General features: G+C 39.2%; 1 protein-coding gene across 1 annotated transcript in view; it reads right to left on the reverse strand.

Annotated features, from left to right (window-relative positions):
* Positions 1 to 18,376, reverse strand: part of LOC140693667 (uncharacterized) — a 122,121-nt gene that overhangs the window by 35,133 nt on the left and 68,612 nt on the right. The window contains exons 3-4 of the mRNA XM_072957379.1: positions 1,905 to 2,760; positions 332 to 417 (exon numbers count right to left, since the gene is read on the reverse strand). Of these exons, the coding sequence (XP_072813480.1) occupies positions 348 to 417; positions 1,905 to 2,760 (926 nt within the window). The 3' untranslated portion in view covers positions 332 to 347. The remainder of the gene's footprint in view (positions 1 to 331; positions 418 to 1,904; positions 2,761 to 18,376) is intronic.

Here is an 18,376-nt window from a genome sequence, read left to right on the forward strand (position 1 = left end):
ACCTCCAAATACCCAGAAGTCCTGATGATCTCCCAGAATAACACATCTGTCTGGAAAGGAAGGCATTCAAAAGAATGACAACTTAGAATGTATTATAAAGAGCAGTAATTTATGTTTTTAAATTAAACTTCCTCCTGCTTGAGTTTCCTCCATAGAAAACCATCAAGGTACTGTCTCCTTTTAGAATTTACCTTTTTTTCCCCACATTTAATTATATCACATCAACCAGGAAAAAAATATTAAGAGTTGATTAAGATTTACCTTCTCTTACTCCTGTAATCTTTGTAAAAACAAAATGTTTTAAGACATTTTAAAAAATTCACCAACTCACCAAGTTTCACAGATCCTCAGGTAGTTCTGATTACATCATAAATGCTTGCGACTTTCTTGAAGTTATGAACATGCATTTTAACCTTCCTAGAATTTCACAAAGGGAACAAATTACTTCACATAGAGCATTATGTCTAACAGGTTCCTTCCAATGTTTTATTATAAGTCTCAGAAGTACAGAAAACTGTTTAATAAGATGATAAATTCCCATATGCCCACCACCTAAATTCAATCATTGTTAATACTGTTGAACTATTTGCAAGCGAGTTGTGCAAATCATGACAGTTGTCTCCTATGTATTTAAGAATGCACCTTACGGTGAAATCAAATAAAAAAATCAGTATTTTATATTTTTCCTCCCTCATAGCTCTATTGTTGGTATTTATTTAAACTCCAAAATTATTACTCAACATGAAAAAGAATCTTGTTCTTAGCAATTTTTTTTTAAAAAAAATGTGTATTTGTCCATTTAGAGCTCAAATCAATTAAGGGATATAAGCCCCAGGTGCTTTTTTTGGTATTTTGACCAGGGAAGATTTCTGTTTCTGACTTTTCTCTTAAACTGTTACTGAAGCTACATGCTCTGTTTTCCTTGTGTCTGTATGTATCTGTTTATAAATCACATTTTTCATTGTGTACCTCTAGAGGGTATTAATACATGAGATAATAAAGTCTCCTATGTTAAAGGAACTCTGTTCTAATTGAGTTAAATAAACACTTTTTAAAAATTCTTATAAAATAAAACTGAACTTCTAATACCTTAAGAGTTCTGAAATTTTAAAACAAGCTTCTTACAGAACTTATAAAATACTTGCAGAATCCAAATTCAAATTGCTAAGGCAAATCATTAATCAACAAGGCTCATTCAACCATTTTAGTTTAATAAAAAACAGCTATCTCCTCTCTGATTCATCAGTGTGAAGTTTCCCTTTCCCTCTACATTTCAAGCCAGTCAAACTAAAGTTCTGATCATGCCATGCTCTTTCCCAGCCCTGCACAAGCTGTCCTCTGCAGCTGGCGTTTACTGCCTGTCTTGATTCCGTGGAAAACTTACTGTTTGTGTAAAATTAAGCTCAATGAGCACATGTTCTGTGGTCATGCCTCCTTAATACCAGAACTGTCTGGGGTTAGTAACGGTAACGACTATGATGGTAAGCGCACGGGGCCATGTAGCAGTTACGCGTTCACCACTGTGACCACTTAACCCTCCCCCGCAGAAGTGACCGGTGAACTTCGCTCCTTTCCCCCTTCTCACCTACTCCTTCCCTTAAGTTAACCTAGTATTTTGCATATACAGTGTTTTGACAGTTATCTGAAACACTGTTTTAAACCGTCAGTTGAAAAGGGAAGACAAAATGTTACACCTGGCCCAGAGGAGGAGAGGGGTGGGGAGTGGCTCAGAGGAAGACGAACAGGACGCGCGGCCCCCGATCACAACACAGCCCTGTTCCTTCCCGAGTTTCGCAGCCGGGAAAGCAGAGGCGTGGGGCCCGGACCGCTTCGGGGCCTTCGTGGGAGGCCGAGGGAGGGACGGAGACCCGCGCAGGGCTGGGGAGGGGCCCGCAGGGACTCACCGTCTGTGCAGCGGCTCCTGACCCACAGCTGGGCGGGCGGCGGTGGCGGTAGAGGCTGCGGTGCCGGCTGAAGGGGCCGAGGCGGCGGCGGCTCCGGTGCCGGCTGAAGGGGCTGAGGCGGCATCGGCGGCGGTACCGGCTGAAGCGGCGGCGGCTGCGGTGCCAGCTGAGGGGGCTGGGCGGGCGGCGGTGGCGGTAGAGGCTGCGGTGCCGGCTGAAGGGGCTGAGGCGGCATCGGGGGCGGTACCGGCTGAGGCGGCTGTTCCGGCTGAGGGGGCCGAGGCGGCGGCGGCTGCGGTGCCGGCTGAGGGGGCTGGGAGGGCGGCGATGGCGGTTGAGGCTGCGGTGCCAGCTGAGGGGGCTGGGCGGGCGGCGGTGGAGGTTAAGGGGGCTGGGCGGTCGGCGGTGGCGGTAGAGGCTGCGGTGCAGGCTGAAGGGGCTGAGGCGGCATCGGCGGCGTTACCGGCTGAGGCGGCTGTTCCGGCTGAAGGGGCTGAGGCGGCGGCAGCTGCAGTGCAGGCTGAACGGGCTGAAGCGGCGGCGGTTGCGGTGCCGGCTGAGGGGGCTGGGAGGGCGGCGATGGCGGTTGAGGCTGCGATGCCGGCTGAAGGGGCTGAGACGGCGTCGGCGGCCGTGCCTTCTGAGGCGGCATCGGCGCCGGTACCGGCTGAAGCCGTGGCGGCTGCGGTGCCGCGTGAGGGGGCTGGAGGTTCGGCGGCTGCGGTGCCGGCTGAGGGGTCCGAGGCGGCGGCGGCTGCGGTGCCGGCTGAGGGGGCTGGGCGGGCGGCGGTGCCGGCTGAGGGGGCTGGGCGGGCGGCGGTGCCGGCTGAGGGGGCTGGGCGGGCGGCGGTGCCGGCTGAGGGGGCTGGGCGAGCGGCGGTGCCGGCTGAGGGGGCTGGGCGGGCGGCGGTGCCGGCTGAGGGGGCTGGGCGGTCGGCGGTGGCGGTAGAGGCTGCGGTGCCGGCTGAAGGGGCCGAGGCGGCGGCGGCTGCGGTGCCGGCTGAGGGGGCTGGGGGGTCGGCGGCTGCGGTGGCAGCAGTGGAGGTACCGGCTGAGGGGGCCGAGGCGGCGGCGGCTGCGGTGCCGGCTGAGGGGGCTGGGGGGTCAGCGGCTGCGGTGCTGGCTGAGGGGGCTGGGCGGGCGGCGGTGGCGGTAGAGGCTGCGATGCCGGCTGAAGCGGCTGAGACGGAGGCGGCGGCCGTGCCTGCTGAGGCGGCATCGGCGCCGGTACCGGCTGAAGCGGTGGCGGCTGCGGTGCCGGCTGAGGGGGCTGGGCGGGCGGCGGTGGCGGTAGAGGCTGCGGTGCCGGCTGAAGGGGCTGAGGCGGCATCGGGGGCGGTACCGGCTGAGGCGGCTGTTCCGGCTGAGGGGGCCGAGGCGGCGGCGGCTGCGGTGCCGGGTGAAGGGGCCGAGGCGGCGGCGGCGGCGGTATCGGCTGAAGCAGCGGCGGCTGCGGTGCCAGCTGAGGGGGCTGGGCGGGCGGCGGTGCCGGTAGAGGCTGCGGTGCCGGCTGAAGGGGCTGAGGCGGCGGCAGCTGCAGTGCCGGCTGAAGGGGCTGAAGCGGCGGCGGTTGCGGTGCCGGCTGAGGGGGCTGGGAGGGCGGCGATGGCGGTTGAGGCTGCGATGCCGGCTGAAGGGGCTGATACGGCGTCGGCGGCCGTGCCTGCTGAGGCGGCATCCGCGCCGGTACCGGCTGAAGCGGTGGCGGCTGCGGTGCCGGGTGAGGGGGCTGGAGGTTCGGCGGCTGCGGTGCCGGCTGAGGGGGCTTGGCGGGCGGCGGTGGCGGTAGAGGCTGCGATGCCGGCTGAAGGGGCCGAGGCGGCGGCGGCTGCGGTGCCGGCTGAGGGGGCTGGGCGGTCGGCGGTGGCGGTAGAGGCTGCGGTGCCGGCTGAAGGGGCTGAGGCGGCATCGGCGGCGTTACCGGCTGAGGCGGCTGTTCCGGCTGAGGGGGCCGAGGCGGCGGCGGCTGCAGTGCCGGCTGAGGGGGCTGAGGCGGCATCGGCGGCGGTACCGGCTGAAGCGGCGGCGGCTGCGGTGCCAGCTGAGGGGGCTGGGCGGGCGGCGGTGCCGGTAGAGGCTGCGGTGCCGGCTGAAGGGGCTGAGGCGGCATCGGCGGCGTTACCGGCTGAGGCGGCTGTTCCGGCTGAGGGGGCCGAGGCGGCGGCGGCTGCGATGCCGGCTGAAGGGGCTGAGACGGCGTCGGCTGCCGTGCCTGCTGAGGCGGCATCGGCGCCGGTACCGGCTGAAGCGGTGGCGGCTGCGGTGCCGGGTGAGGGGGCTGGGGGTTCGGCGGCTGCGGTGCCGGCTGAGGGGTCCGAGGCGGCGGCGGCTGCGGTGCCGGCTGAGGGGGCTGGGCGGGCGGCGGTGACGGCTGAGGGGGCTGAGGCGGCATCGGCGGCGGTATCGGCTGAAGGGATGAAGCGGCGGCGGCTGCGATGCCGGCTTAGGGGGCTGAGGCGGCGGCGGCGGCTACTGGAAGGACTTGAGGGACTCGAAGGCCTTCACCATCTTTTCCAGGGTCGCCATGGCGGCCTCCCGCCACGCGGGGACAGCCCCCGTGGTCGCCGATCCTACCGGCGTCTCTGGTCAGCAGCGGTGGCAGTGAACGGGGCTCGGGGCCGCCAGCAGTTGCGGACCCCAAGCGCGCGGCCATCTTGGAACCGTCCCGACAGTCCCCGCGGCCCTGCGTCCTGCCATGCTCCGCCGGTGGGGCGGGGCCGGGCCGCGGGATTGACAGCCAGAAGCAGCGGCCTCCGCCAATGGCTGCCTCGCTCGCCCCTTGGACTCAAAGAGCCGCCACGGCTGCTGGAGTTACTGCCATTCTTCCCGGCGATGGACGGGGGGTACTGCACGGGGATCGGGAGGGCGGTTCGGGGGCGGGGTTGCAAGGCACGGCGAGGAGGGTGGGGAGGGCGGGTGACTTGTGATTGAGGGTCTCTATTGGCGAGGGGCGTCCCCGGATGACGCATAGCATGTGGCAGGGAGGCCGGGCAGTGGGCTGGGAGCCCGAGACCCCTGCGGGGCGCTTGCCCACCCCGCGGCGCGGGCGGAGGGCCGGCTCGCCGGACAGCCTGCTATAATATGTTGACTGTTACATATTTGGCCTTACCCTTGTTAGTAGCCTCAAATCACTCCTTGTTCACCTTCAGGATCATTACCATAGATATACTTCTGACAATCCTCGTACTTAACTATGTTCCCTCATGCTACAGGGGCATGCACATGCTATTCTCACTCTTAGAAATAATCTTTTACAGATCAATCCCCTACTCCCCTCAAGGGATTTGACTATCTAATTCCAATCACTCTCATTGCTCAGCTAATTTGTGAATTCATAAAGCCCATTACATTAACATAATTCCTTAACACCATGTAATTCTCCTTTATCACAATTATTAAAGTATACTTTATAATAACATAAAAACTCTTCCATGCATGAAGGTTGATATTCAACAATTAAGTTCACTGTATGAAGTTGTAAGTACATATACTCTATATTATGAAAAATGTTAAGGAATTACATACTATAGTTAAATTCATTCATATTTTTTCATAGAAATATAGAAATATTTATTCCAAGTTGGATCATCACTATATGTGTGTGTGTATATATGTATATATCTTTCATCCTTCATTCACATTATAAGTTCTGATAAAATATTGCCAACAATTAACTTTTATACCAAGGAAGGAAAGAGGAAGGAAGGAAAGAAGGATATGGAGGGGTTTTAGAACTCTTGAGATTGAGACATATTAGATAAAAACTCAGATCTGTACATTTGTATATGATAATTATTTTCCTGAAATTATATAAAAACGCAAAAAGAAAACTGAAAGCTAAATATAAAATTATTTACAACCCAAATTTGAGGTTAATTTATATCTTCAAATGATATGCATTTTTTAAATTTAATACTACACTGTTCCATTGCTATAATCAAATTCATAAACAGAAAACTATATATGATATATAATCCTCTCACCATTTATAACATCTCTGAAAGCATTTTTGAAGTAGAATATTTTATATTTAAAGTTTTTATCATTAGAAAGGCTTTGAATATTTTAACACTATTAGATTTAATTTACTTCATCGTATTATTTTTTCCAATACATGTGAAATAATATCTTATATGGTTTTGATTCATTCTTTAAGTAGTTTGTTAATATTGTGTAATAAGTGAATTCATGGAATATTGTTATAGAGTTAGACATTTTTATTTGAAGATGTCATCTTTTGTAGTATAATAATAAGGCCATTATTGTAGGAATGTGAAGGAGTTAGACATTGCTTTTAGTAAAATCATCACTCTAACGGGCATATTGGCAATAGCAGCATGCGGTTAAGATCATGTCAATTTTTTGTAAATCTTTAACAAATTCTGAAATCACTCTGGTTGCTTGCAAATTTATAAAACACAATTACTTAGTGGAAGAACAAGGCTGTAGTCAGTGCATGACAAAGGAATGCTGCTTAATAAATAAGTGAGAAGAATTAAGTTTAATTCAAGGAAAGCAGCATTCTTAAAATATTTTGAATTGATTCGAGAAACAGATTTTATGATTATTTAGCAGAGCTTATATAGACATTTATGTGTGTGTATGTATCCTTCATCTCTGTATCAATTCAAATAAGATTTTGCCAAAAAAATAAATTTTAGAGCCAAAAATACCAATCAAAAAGAAAGAAAAGAAGAGGGAAGGAAAGCAGGAAGGCAACTTAACATCAAAAAATTTCATCATTATTTAGAGTAAAGATCTATATCAACTAAACATTTGTATTGTGACCTCCACATTCCACTAAAACTTATGCCATTTACCTACAAATATAAGCTTTTATTTGCTTCTACAATAAATAATACATAAATTTAATGAAACTGCAGCTCAAAAGACGGAAATAGCATTAGAAATTCAGTCATCCAGTGCAGTAGCTAAAGCATGGGTATGACCTGACTCTAAGCAATCAGAGAACAACCAAGAAAATGTGCCAAACTGTTGGATATCCAGATTTGTTCCCAGGGCAGGGAAATAGGCATATCAAGATAAGTAAAAGAATATACCATGTTTAAAGCTTAATTATAATGCAAAATAGATATATATCTATATCTATTTCAAAATGTTAAATTTAAAAGTGGACCAGAAAAAAAACAAAAAACAAAATTACTTCTATAGAGAAAACAAAGGATAGCCTTGTCTTCTTCTATTAAAGACTGACTAGCCACCAAATATTATGGAAATAGCTATAAAGCTTTAAGAAAAAATATTATAATTCTATAATTGTGTTACCACTAATGTTGTTATGTTTGTAGTTAAGCCAAAGTAATACCAAGACATTCAAAGAATCAGAAGGAATGGTAACTATATATTTATCCTAAAAATATATATATAAATACTAAGTAAAGGATACATTTTTTAAAATTTAAGAAGTACGATATGATTATATAAATGCTATGTTAAAGGGTATTGAATCTACAGGTAGACAAAATAAGGATCACGTCTATTTTGAAAATATTTCAAAATAAATGCCAATAAATAAAAGTAATTCTTAAAATGATACTTCCGTCTAACTTGTTTGATTTTGTAAATGCGTGTTACTTTATATCAATTTGCATTATTGATTATTATATGGTTAATAACACAGATACAATTAAAAGAAAATTATAAAAAAGTTGAGATAGCAAAAATAACTTTCTTTTCTAATATTTACAAATAAAAGATTTAACAGTGAATTTTTATCAATCATAAGTCTTTATATTTTAAGTATAATATAAAATTATAATGGAGAAAAAAGTAAGCAAAAAATGATTCAAATAAAAATGTTAAGGGGAATAATCGTTTATAACATTTGCCAGCTACCTCTGCTTGGTACTATAACCAATCACAAGCCACTGTAGCCGCTGACCTCCATCACTCCCTAAAAGTTCACAGTGGAGATCAGGAATGGAGCACTTTGTGCTGTGGGGAAACTGACAAAATAGAGCTTCAGAGAGATGTTTTCAGGAGAAGATTTTATAAGCCCCAATTTTTGCATCTCCTTATATCTAGAAGAGCACAAAATTCATTAATGGTGACGTCTGCTCCTCATAACTGGCAAAAGAACTCAATGTGTGTTTGATTGCACGTAATCCCCTTCACTAAAATTACATATATAATATTGAATTTCCCCCTGCCTGCCTCTTCAGAAAAGGTCCTCAGAGCCATCTGAGGTGCTGTCTCCTAGATTATAGTCCTCATTTTGCCCCAAATAAAACTTAATCCACAACTCTCATGTTATACAATTTTATTTTAGTAAACAGCATGTATATTAAAATAGTTCAAAACATTGATGTAACAATTGGTGAAAAGATACCTCTGCCTATATAATTTCAAATTGAAATAAAAAAAAAACTGGGCCACCATGATAATGAATCTGTGTAAGGAGAGACATTTTCAGCATGATGAAAGGAAGATAAATCACTCTAAGCTTAAAACTATGCATCTGGACAAATTAGCAGTTGTGAGAGTAATAACCAAATATACTTCTAGAAATAAAAAGGATGAAAAAAAATTTACACCCAGACATCTTCACATAGAATTTCTGGAGGATGTACTTCAGCCCAGTCTGCTTGATGATCCATGAACTGGTCCAACACAGACGGGAAGGAGACCATAGAAAGAAGCAGAGCCCTGCAGCTTAGTGGGCAGCAGGTTTTATCAGCAAGATAACTTAATTATGAGACTTGTCTTGAGCAGCCACAAGAGTCTCCCTGCAACCCCACCAGAATCTTAAAAGTTTATATAGAAGCCTTAAAATACTGTCCGATGGTCTCGGCAACAAGCACATTACTGTCGCAAGGCTGAGTACTTGGTGGGACTTCTGCAGGGAAGGCAAGCGAAACACATTCCAGTAGTCATGTCCTCTTGATGATCCCTTCAAGACTGATCCCTATCAGGTATAAGTAGTGGGGAAAAAGAAGAAAAGGAAAACAGAGTTAATGACTTCTTGGATATGTAAAACATTTTAAAATTTCTGTGCAAAATTTATAATTAAAATAATGAGTATATTTTTAATGATAGCATTCTGGAAGTCTCTATATCAAAGATTAAATTTAGTTAATTATGGGCTTGTGAGTAATATTTTTTCTGTTTCTATATTTCATAATCTATATTATTCACTAAAGATTTTTAATAATTTAATTACAAAGTTAAAATCATTTCAAATGTATAAATAAAGAGATATTAGAATGGTTATTTTAATAGAAAAATTACAGTGTGAAGCATTAAAAACAATGTAACAACATCAGTAAAGCTGAGTAATTATATTTCTTATGGTTTTCACAAATAAAATGTTACTTTGTTATTAATAATTATATTTACAGTCTTTGAAAACAATCAGGGATTCTCAATATAGAATGTCTAATGTTCATAAAGCAAAATTGTGTGCATAATTTGATTCTAGGACAAAAATATACATATATATAATATACACACACATAATACCCAGGAATTACATACAAAAAAGAATGTTTAATTCTTTATTTGTTACATTACAGTAAGATTTGATTATATTTTTTATTTGCATTTCTAAATTATGAAACATTTGATACATACAGGTTATGATTATAAAATATTTATCCATTACTCTACCACCCAAACTGAGAAATAAAACATGACATTTCCAATATATTTACCCTTGCTCATTTATGTTGCTTAAAACTAAAACTGATATAACTACATTTTATAGTAATAGGTATTTCTTTCTGGTGTTTCTTTTTCTATATTTTTATTTTCAATAATTTTTGCAGCATGTTTAAGTGTTCCTCTTGCAAATATCCTAGAGATTCCCCCCAAATTTCTGAGAATTTATGCATTTTAATGTCTTTTAATAGGGAAATTGACTTAATTTAGGCTTATCCATATGTATTATTGACTAATTTATTTATGACTTTATTTTGTTTTCCACATATAACTTTGTTCATTAATTTTCTTTTTTTTGAGTGACTTTCTTTTGTTTTTCCTTCAGATGCGTTTTTCAGGCATTAAACACCTCATTCATTATACCACTGAAGATAATTTCATTTATTTCATACTTGTATAATATTTTGGCCTTTTCTAGATTTTAAAATTCAGGATGACTTTTCTACAAAACATACATTTCAAGAAGCTGTCTTCTAATCCAGTTTTGCCAATATTATATAAAAAACAACCTGTTTATTGTTATTTTCTGATAGTTATTATTCTATCCTACACAAGGATAGTTAAATTTTTTCTAATTATATATTTTTATATATATTTTCTACTTTATATCAAGAAAATAGTCATGTTAACTGTTTTTTATATTATAAGTTCATTATGGTATTTTGCTCCATCTTTGGAAATTAGTTTCTGCTATTTAAAGGATTATCTAGTCCATATTTTGACTTTGTTCACTTTACTTTTTGATATACCATCAAAGGCATGATCAATGAAAGGAATAATTTCTAAGCTGACCTTTAAAAAAAATTACAATTTGTTTTCTTTGCAAAAGACATTGTCAAAAGAATGATAAGACGCCACAGATTGGGAGGATGCATATTCAAAAGATATATCTGATAAAAGGCTATTAGCCAAAATATACAAAGAATTCTAAAAAGCTCAACAATAGAACATTAAACAACCTGATTTAAAAAATGAGCAAATTACCTGAGCAGATACCTCACCAAGGATGATGACAGATAACAAACATACGAAAATATGTTCAGCATTGTATGCCATTAGGAAACTACAAATTAAAACAAGAAGATACTACTACATACCTATTAGACTAACCAAATGTAGAACACTGACAACACCAAACATCCTGCCAAGATGTAGAGCAACAGGAACTCTTACTTATTGCTGATGGAAATACAAAATGATTAAAACAGTTTGGAAAGTAGTTTGGCAGTTTCTTACAAAACTAAATGTGCTCTTACCATAAAATCCTTCAAGTCTACTCTTTACAGTTTACCTAAAGGAGCTGAAAACTATGTCCACATGAGAACCTACACAAGGATATTTACATCAGATTTGTTTGTAATTATCAAAACATGGAAGCAACAAAAATATCCTTCAGTAGGAGAATGGATAAACCATAGAACAATCAGACAATGGATTATTATTCAGTGCTGAAAATAAATGAGCTATTAAGCCATAAAAAGATAATATAGATCCTTAAATGTATAATGATAAGTGAAAGAAGCCAATCTACAAAGGCTATGTATTATATGATTCCAACCTCATGATATTCTGGAAAAAACAATACTATGGAGATAATAAAAAGATGAAAAGTTGCTAAGTGTTATGAGAAAGGGAACATTGATTAGGTAAAGCATAGAGGATTTTTAGGGCAGTGAAACAATTGTGTGTGGTACTGTAACAGTGGATAAATACCATTGTACACTTGTCCAGACACATAGAGTATTCAACACCACGAGTGAGTCCAAAGGTAATTATGAGTGATTATAATGTGCCAGTGTAGATAAGTATATATTTATATATGCTGCTGGGTCCTATAGATCCCAGGACATGGGCTTTCTCTGGGAAGAATGATTGTTGCATCAGGGTCTTGGTCCTCTCACATATGTAGATATAGGGTAGACTGACAAAAAAAGAATGTCTGGATACTGAGAAACTCAAAATTAAAGTGAGAAGATTTACAATAATAAAAACCAACTAATCCCTTGAAGATTTCTAGATTAATTAGACAAAAAAGAACAGGGAGGACTTTCTTATAGAGTTTCCAACCTTTGTCTAACAATTTGTACACCTCACAGAATATATATTTTTAAATGTACATATAAAAATGACAAAAAATAACTATATAGTAAGTCAGAAAGGAAGTGTCCACAAATTTCATGATGCTAAAGTTGTACTATTTTCATAAAAATAAGTAAGATAAAATTTAAACAACAAAAATGGCTAATTGTCTGGCTAACTGAAATTTATCAACCTTCTTTTTGAAATTAACTAAAACATGTACTTTATTATTAAAGCCCTTAATGTGCTTTTATTTTATCCTATTTACCTCTCTTTCTTCACTACGGAGTATCCTGAGATTTTAAAATGCATTCTCCTGCTTTTCTTTATAATTTCTTGAACACACTTATATATCAATAAAATGATATCATTTAGTTTAAGTTGCCATTTATATTTATTAAATGTTATATTGTTGTTCAATTTCCCCTGAAACATTCTCTTTACTGCAATTTTTATATTTAGAATTATTAATTTTTATAAAACTGAAATTTTTAGAATGCAACTTAAAAATTACTCCATTAATCCATTTTCCAAAAAGTGGATGTTTGAGTTATTTACGATGTTTGATTACTATAAGCAATGATGTTATAAACATACTTGTATATTTATCTTGGTGCACACTGAACACAGGCAGAAGGTTGAAGGTAACTTAGGAAAGAAATTGCTAGAGTTTGTGTGTTGAAACCTTTAATTTATAAGGATATTATAATTTTCTGAAGTTAACGTAATAGAGGAGAAAAAATCTGACTCTATATTAGATCTCTTCCTTTAGCTTTGACCACTGTGCCCTGTTTCCTAGGCTTGGTCTTGCTAGCTTTGCACTCACATAAAGATAACAAGCTGTAGAATAGAGAATAACATTTGTTTTTTGGAGGTTTACAGGGACACCATGAACTGCCCCTCATGGACAGCTGCAAGAACAAAGAATTTCTACAGCAAGATGTTTGCAACAACCTACCATACACCTTCCCTTGTTTTTTATTTGTTTGTTGTTGTTGTTTGTTTTTGTTTTTGTTTTGTATAAAAGAAGCCTGTATTGTGACTGGACCTGGATGGTTCTCCAAGACATTATTCAGCCATCCTCTCGGTCTGCCAGCTTTCCAAATAAAGTCGCTATTCCTTGCCCCAACACCACATCTCTTGTACTTAAAGTTTAAAGTTTAAACTTAAAGTTTCAAGTTTGGGTAAGTGTTTTTCTAACTTTTCTGCTAAGTGTTACTGCCTAATATTTATGGCTGGAATTTACACTCACCTAAATTTCTTCAAGAATAACTTGACTATCATTGGCTGTGTCTTTTTCCATATAAATTTTAGAGTAAGTTTGTTGAGTACCATTCAAACCTCTGCCAGCATTTAATCATAGAGATTAAATCTGTGAATCACTTTGGTAAGATTTTATATGGTTAAAATATAGGCTTTCCATATTCATGAAGAAGCTATATTTCTCCATTTACTTTTGTATCTTTAATGCATTTCCACACAGTCATATTTTTTTTCTGATGGCTCACAAGACATTTACTTGGTGAATTCCTTTTCTTCATATTTTCTGTGGTTAAAATTGTATCTGTTTATTGTATATCTAACATTTTGTTTCTAGGCATAGAAATACACCTGATATTTAGTCCCTGAAAACTACTCTTTTATATTTATTTTTTTAAACATAAACAGTTTAGATTATTTCTTTCAGATTCTAGTAAATAATACATTTGATTCTGTTTCTTACTAAGTTCTTATGTACCTCCCTTACAATGATGAATGGAAGAGGTCATAGAGGATATTGTTATCTTGTTTCTAATTTTGAATTTAATGTTTTTACCTTTTTTGTATTAATCACAATAGTTTACTTTGGGTGTTTTTTTTTTCCAGATATTCTTTGTCAGAATAAAGAAGTTCTTTCATTTCTTGTTTTCTAAGAGCTTTTTATCAGGAATAGTATTGGACTTTAATCACGTACTTTCTCTGCATCTTCTGAAATGATCAATTGCTTTTCCCCTTGTAGTTTTGTAATCTATTAATGTGCCATAATACATTAATTTATTGTATACAGGCAAACTAATTTGCATTGTTGGAATAATCCCATTTATTTTTACAGGTCAATTTTGCCTACAGATTCATATTTTTCTACTGAATTTACTTATTTTTGTTCTGTTATTTTGTGTGATAGTAAATATGAGACAGTTTATGCTTTAAGAATTAAATATGCAATGCTGAATCTCACTTTTTTCATAAGGGGTACCTGAGCTCAAACTATTTAAATTGTGAGTTATGAACAAGTAACATTTAGTCAACCTGTGATGAAAGAGTCATGGTGAAAAAACGCCCACTATAAAACTTTGTAAAGTGAACGCTAGGTCCTTGCTTCACCTAATCCACATAACTGGATATTTACATTTGCTTTTCTCACAGGAGGGTACATCCTTCTTTTAATTTTATATTTATATATAATATGCTGGAAGGAGCATATTCTTGTCAGAGATTTTATAGTTACTAAAAATTTAATCTAATTTTAAGGGGGTCGATGTCAAAGTGTACCAAATAACTACTTCCAGAGATTTGAGGTGTGACCATAATCACTGAAAATACACAGTTAATTTATGCCAAATGACTTTCTATTATTAATGTACATATGTACATGAAAAGGTTGTTTTAGTAAATTTAGTACATTATACAAGGACTAACAATACAAAGGTCCCTAAACATTTAAATTTTCATTAGTAATATATTTATGTGTGATCATTGTTTTAATCACGTAATACTATTTATTGCTCATACATGATATACCAAAATCATGAAAGACATAGCTCTAAGGACTAGAGGTGTATAATATAAAATAAGAGTGTGCTTTATTTTAAGGAGTTAACAGTTACATATTAATGGCTTTAAGTCTAGCATATATTTCTTTCTCTTAGTGGCCTTGAATTTTTATATTTACATTGCCTATTTGTCATTTTTTGAGCCAACTCAGATCAAACACAAACACAACTCTAAAAAATTACCTAAACACACTGACACAACTTTTTTTTTAAATCAAGAAGCAACTCCATCACTGTCTTCCATGTTTATGTAAACTGGTTAACTACACAGGGAGCTTACAGGGCCTTCTGAGGAGAATAATTTGCCTATACTTTGATGATCACTTAAGAAATTGTCATGGATACATTTGGTAGAATATAATCATTCATATTATTACATTTATACCATTGATGTTTTCACTGTTTCTGCCTTTGTTGCTTGGTTCTTAAATTATAGTTAAATAGTGATGAAGCCTCTGTTTCCTTAAAACAGGGAACACATATTTATACTCCTGTAAATATTTTTAAATAGAAGATCTAAAAAGAAAAACATATCTGATATTGCAATCACTGTAAAACACAGATTCATTTGTGTCTGTCAGCTATGGGTCTGCAACAAAACATCCCATAACTTAGAGGCTGATAAAGATAAATATTCTTATGCACTGACTAATTGTTCAGCTGGGGTTCTAACTCAAACTGCTGACCCACTAGGCCAGCTCTGCTGAGACGTCTGATGCCCTCACTTTTGTTTAGTTCTAGGACATGGGTTCAGTTCAGGTCTAATCTTAAGTGCCTTTGATTTGTTTGAAACCAATCAGCCTACTCAGCATGTCTTCATGGTAGAGGTAGAGTACAAGAGAGAAAGCCCAGTGCATAGGCACATTTCAAGCCTTGGCTTGCATCACATCATATCTGCTGATAGCCTAAGGGCCAAAGCAGGTTACAAGTTCAAGCCCAAAAGTAGGAGAAGATAAATACTCCTCATGTGGAAATATAATGGCAAAGGATATTCTAATATGCACCATAACCTTCCCTGACCTCCACTCGAAAGTTCCCCACTGAAAATTAGAAGCTTAATTGTAATGGTTAGTAATTTTAAAAAAGATCTTTTTTAGAAAAAGGACTCTATATTAACACTTTCTATATCACTGACATTTAAGACAGTGCTGGTCACGTATTAGGCACTCTCTAAATGTTTACTGGCTAGCTGGCTGGGTGACCTGGTGTCAGACACATAGACATGTTATCAATATAATAATGTCCAACTAAAAGAAAGTTACATTATTGTACCAAGAACTGGATTGTCTTGCCCACGCAGTTTTTAAAAAATATGCATATAAAATACAATATACAGTATAATTCACTCAATTCACAATATGAAACACAACAATGAAGGTAATATTCCCACTTGATATTCCCCGTTGACATTCTCTGATGTATTAACTCTCCTGGAAGGAGTTGCATTAATTATTAGATATTTAATTAGATTTTCACTAATGGTGTAAACACAATATGAAAATTGACTTTGATTTGCATTGTCATTTAGATTCATTAATCAACTGAGAGATATGAACAATCATGGCAGGAGACTGAAACTTCAGCATTGAGGGGTTTTTAAAATATGCTTGGCATCATTAGATGAACATATAGTCTCGATTACAGAATGTGAAATTCCATTAAATTACCCCATATGAGTCAATGCCCAGAGGACCATTTTTGATCAGGGTAGAATAACTCATTCTCTAGGACCTTAGGATGGAAAATTTTATATTTTAATGAAAAGTAACATCATGAATACTCTTTATTCCTTCACTGTAAAAGGCAGGAACTGTTATTCCCCTTCAGTAAGTATAACAGTTGCTTGAAAGAATAAACAAACTTTGAATTTAAAAACTAGAAAAATTCTTTGTTTTTGTTTTTGTGATTTAGATTCCACGTATGAGCGATCTCATATGGTATTTTTCTTTCTCTTTCTGGCATACTTCACTAAGAATGACATTCTCCAGGAGCATCTATGTTGCTGCAAATGGCATTATGTTGTCAGTTTTTATGGCTGAATAGAATTCCATTGTATAAATATACCACATCTTCTTTATCCAGTCACCTGTTGATGGACATTTAGGCTGTTTCCATGTTTTGGCTTTTGTAAATAGTGCTGCTATGAACATTGGGGTGCAGATGTCATCCTGAAGTAGATTTCCTTCTGGATACAAGCCCAGAAGTGGGATTCCTGGGTCATATGGTAAGTCTATTCCTAGTCTTTTGAGGAATCTCCACACTGTTTTCCATAGTGGCTGCACCAAACAGGACAGAAGTAGACTCACAGACAGAGAATACAGACTTGTGGTTACCAGGGGGGTGGAGGGTGGGAAGGGTAGACTGGGATTTTAAAATTGTAGAATAGATAAACAAGATTACACTCTATAGCACATGGAAATATACACAAAATGTTATGATAACTCACAGAGAAAAAAATGTGACAATGAGTGTGTATATGTCCATTTTTGACTGAAAAATTGTGCTGAACACTGGAATTTGACACAACATTGTAAAATGATTATAAATCAATAAAAATGTTAAAAAAAGAAAATAAAAAAATAAAAAATAATAAAAAACTAGAAAAATTCTGTACTTTTTACTTATTTTGCCAGTGTTTTTCTTTATAATTATTAGTAGTAAAAAATCACAAAGTCACTTGGGATCTATTGTCCACCCCCTTTTTTTTTAGTATTGGCTAAATGAGCTAACCCTGCAAAATACACATTATCTTTGCCCACAACAGGCATGTGTGTGTGTGCCCCCACATACAGAACACAATATATCCACACACCCTCCTTACTACTATTTATTGTAGTATAAAATCTCCTAAGTTTAGGACCAAAGTCATTGTTTTGAACTCTATGTCTCTGATGAAAACACAGAAATGAATCCTTCACTGCCTCTCCTATGAAACAGTCATTGTCAAACACTTGCACTGCTCTGTAACTACTGACTACATGTCTTTCACTATCTTAATAAGACCACATACTCCCAACATCAGGCACTGTGGTTTGAACCTCAGTCTATATACCGTGTACATAACAAGGCCTAGCCCAGATTTGTTTAAAATCTGTTTTCTGCAATAGGGCCATAGGTTTGATTGGGATAGTCTCTTGCAAATTCTCCTTTGATTTTTGTTTAAAATGAATTTCTAATTCCTCAGTTGTCTTAGTTATGATAAGGTTTGCAAACCCAAATGAATTTGGAACACACCATAATCAACATTTGTATGAATGAATCATAGAAATATGTGCACAATTGGTAAAATATATACCACAGTGGTTGGTGTAAGTAGTCAGTTGTATTACAAAAAACAATAATAAAATAAAACAGGCACATGAATAGTTCAGTAAATTATACAAAAAGTTTATTTATGATCTATATAATTTTTCTTACTTTGGGTAATTTTCTATTTTATCTATCAAATGATAGGATTAAGAAAGATAATTTTGAAATTTCTCTTCATTTCCAAGAAAAATATAGTAGAACTTTAGAAATCTATATATTAATGGCATTTGCATTTATTTATACACAGTTCCTATGTGTTTCTGGCTAGAAGTAGAAATTACTGGCTTAAATGTGTGCTGGTTTCCACTGTTCACTAGCTAAAATTGAAGTAAATAACTATTAAAAATAATAACTATTTAAAATTCAAAGTACTGAATTTTCTTCCAACTAATTTTATCAGAGCAGCAGTTACATAAGATTCAAATCTATATTTATATTTTTCTTGGTAGTACATGAACTTCAGAATTCCATGTAATAGAATATGTAAGCTATCCATCTCTTTGTATGTGTCATGAATATTAAATTATTAATATATTATCTTAGAAGTTAAAAGTAAGGATTTAGTTAACAAATGATTATTGAATTTTTTATGTA

The sequence above is a fragment of the Vicugna pacos genome, unplaced genomic scaffold (genome assembly GCF_048564905.1).
Source record: "Vicugna pacos unplaced genomic scaffold, VicPac4 scaffold_20, whole genome shotgun sequence".
In the NCBI taxonomy this organism is placed as follows: Eukaryota; Metazoa; Chordata; class Mammalia; order Artiodactyla; family Camelidae; genus Vicugna; species Vicugna pacos.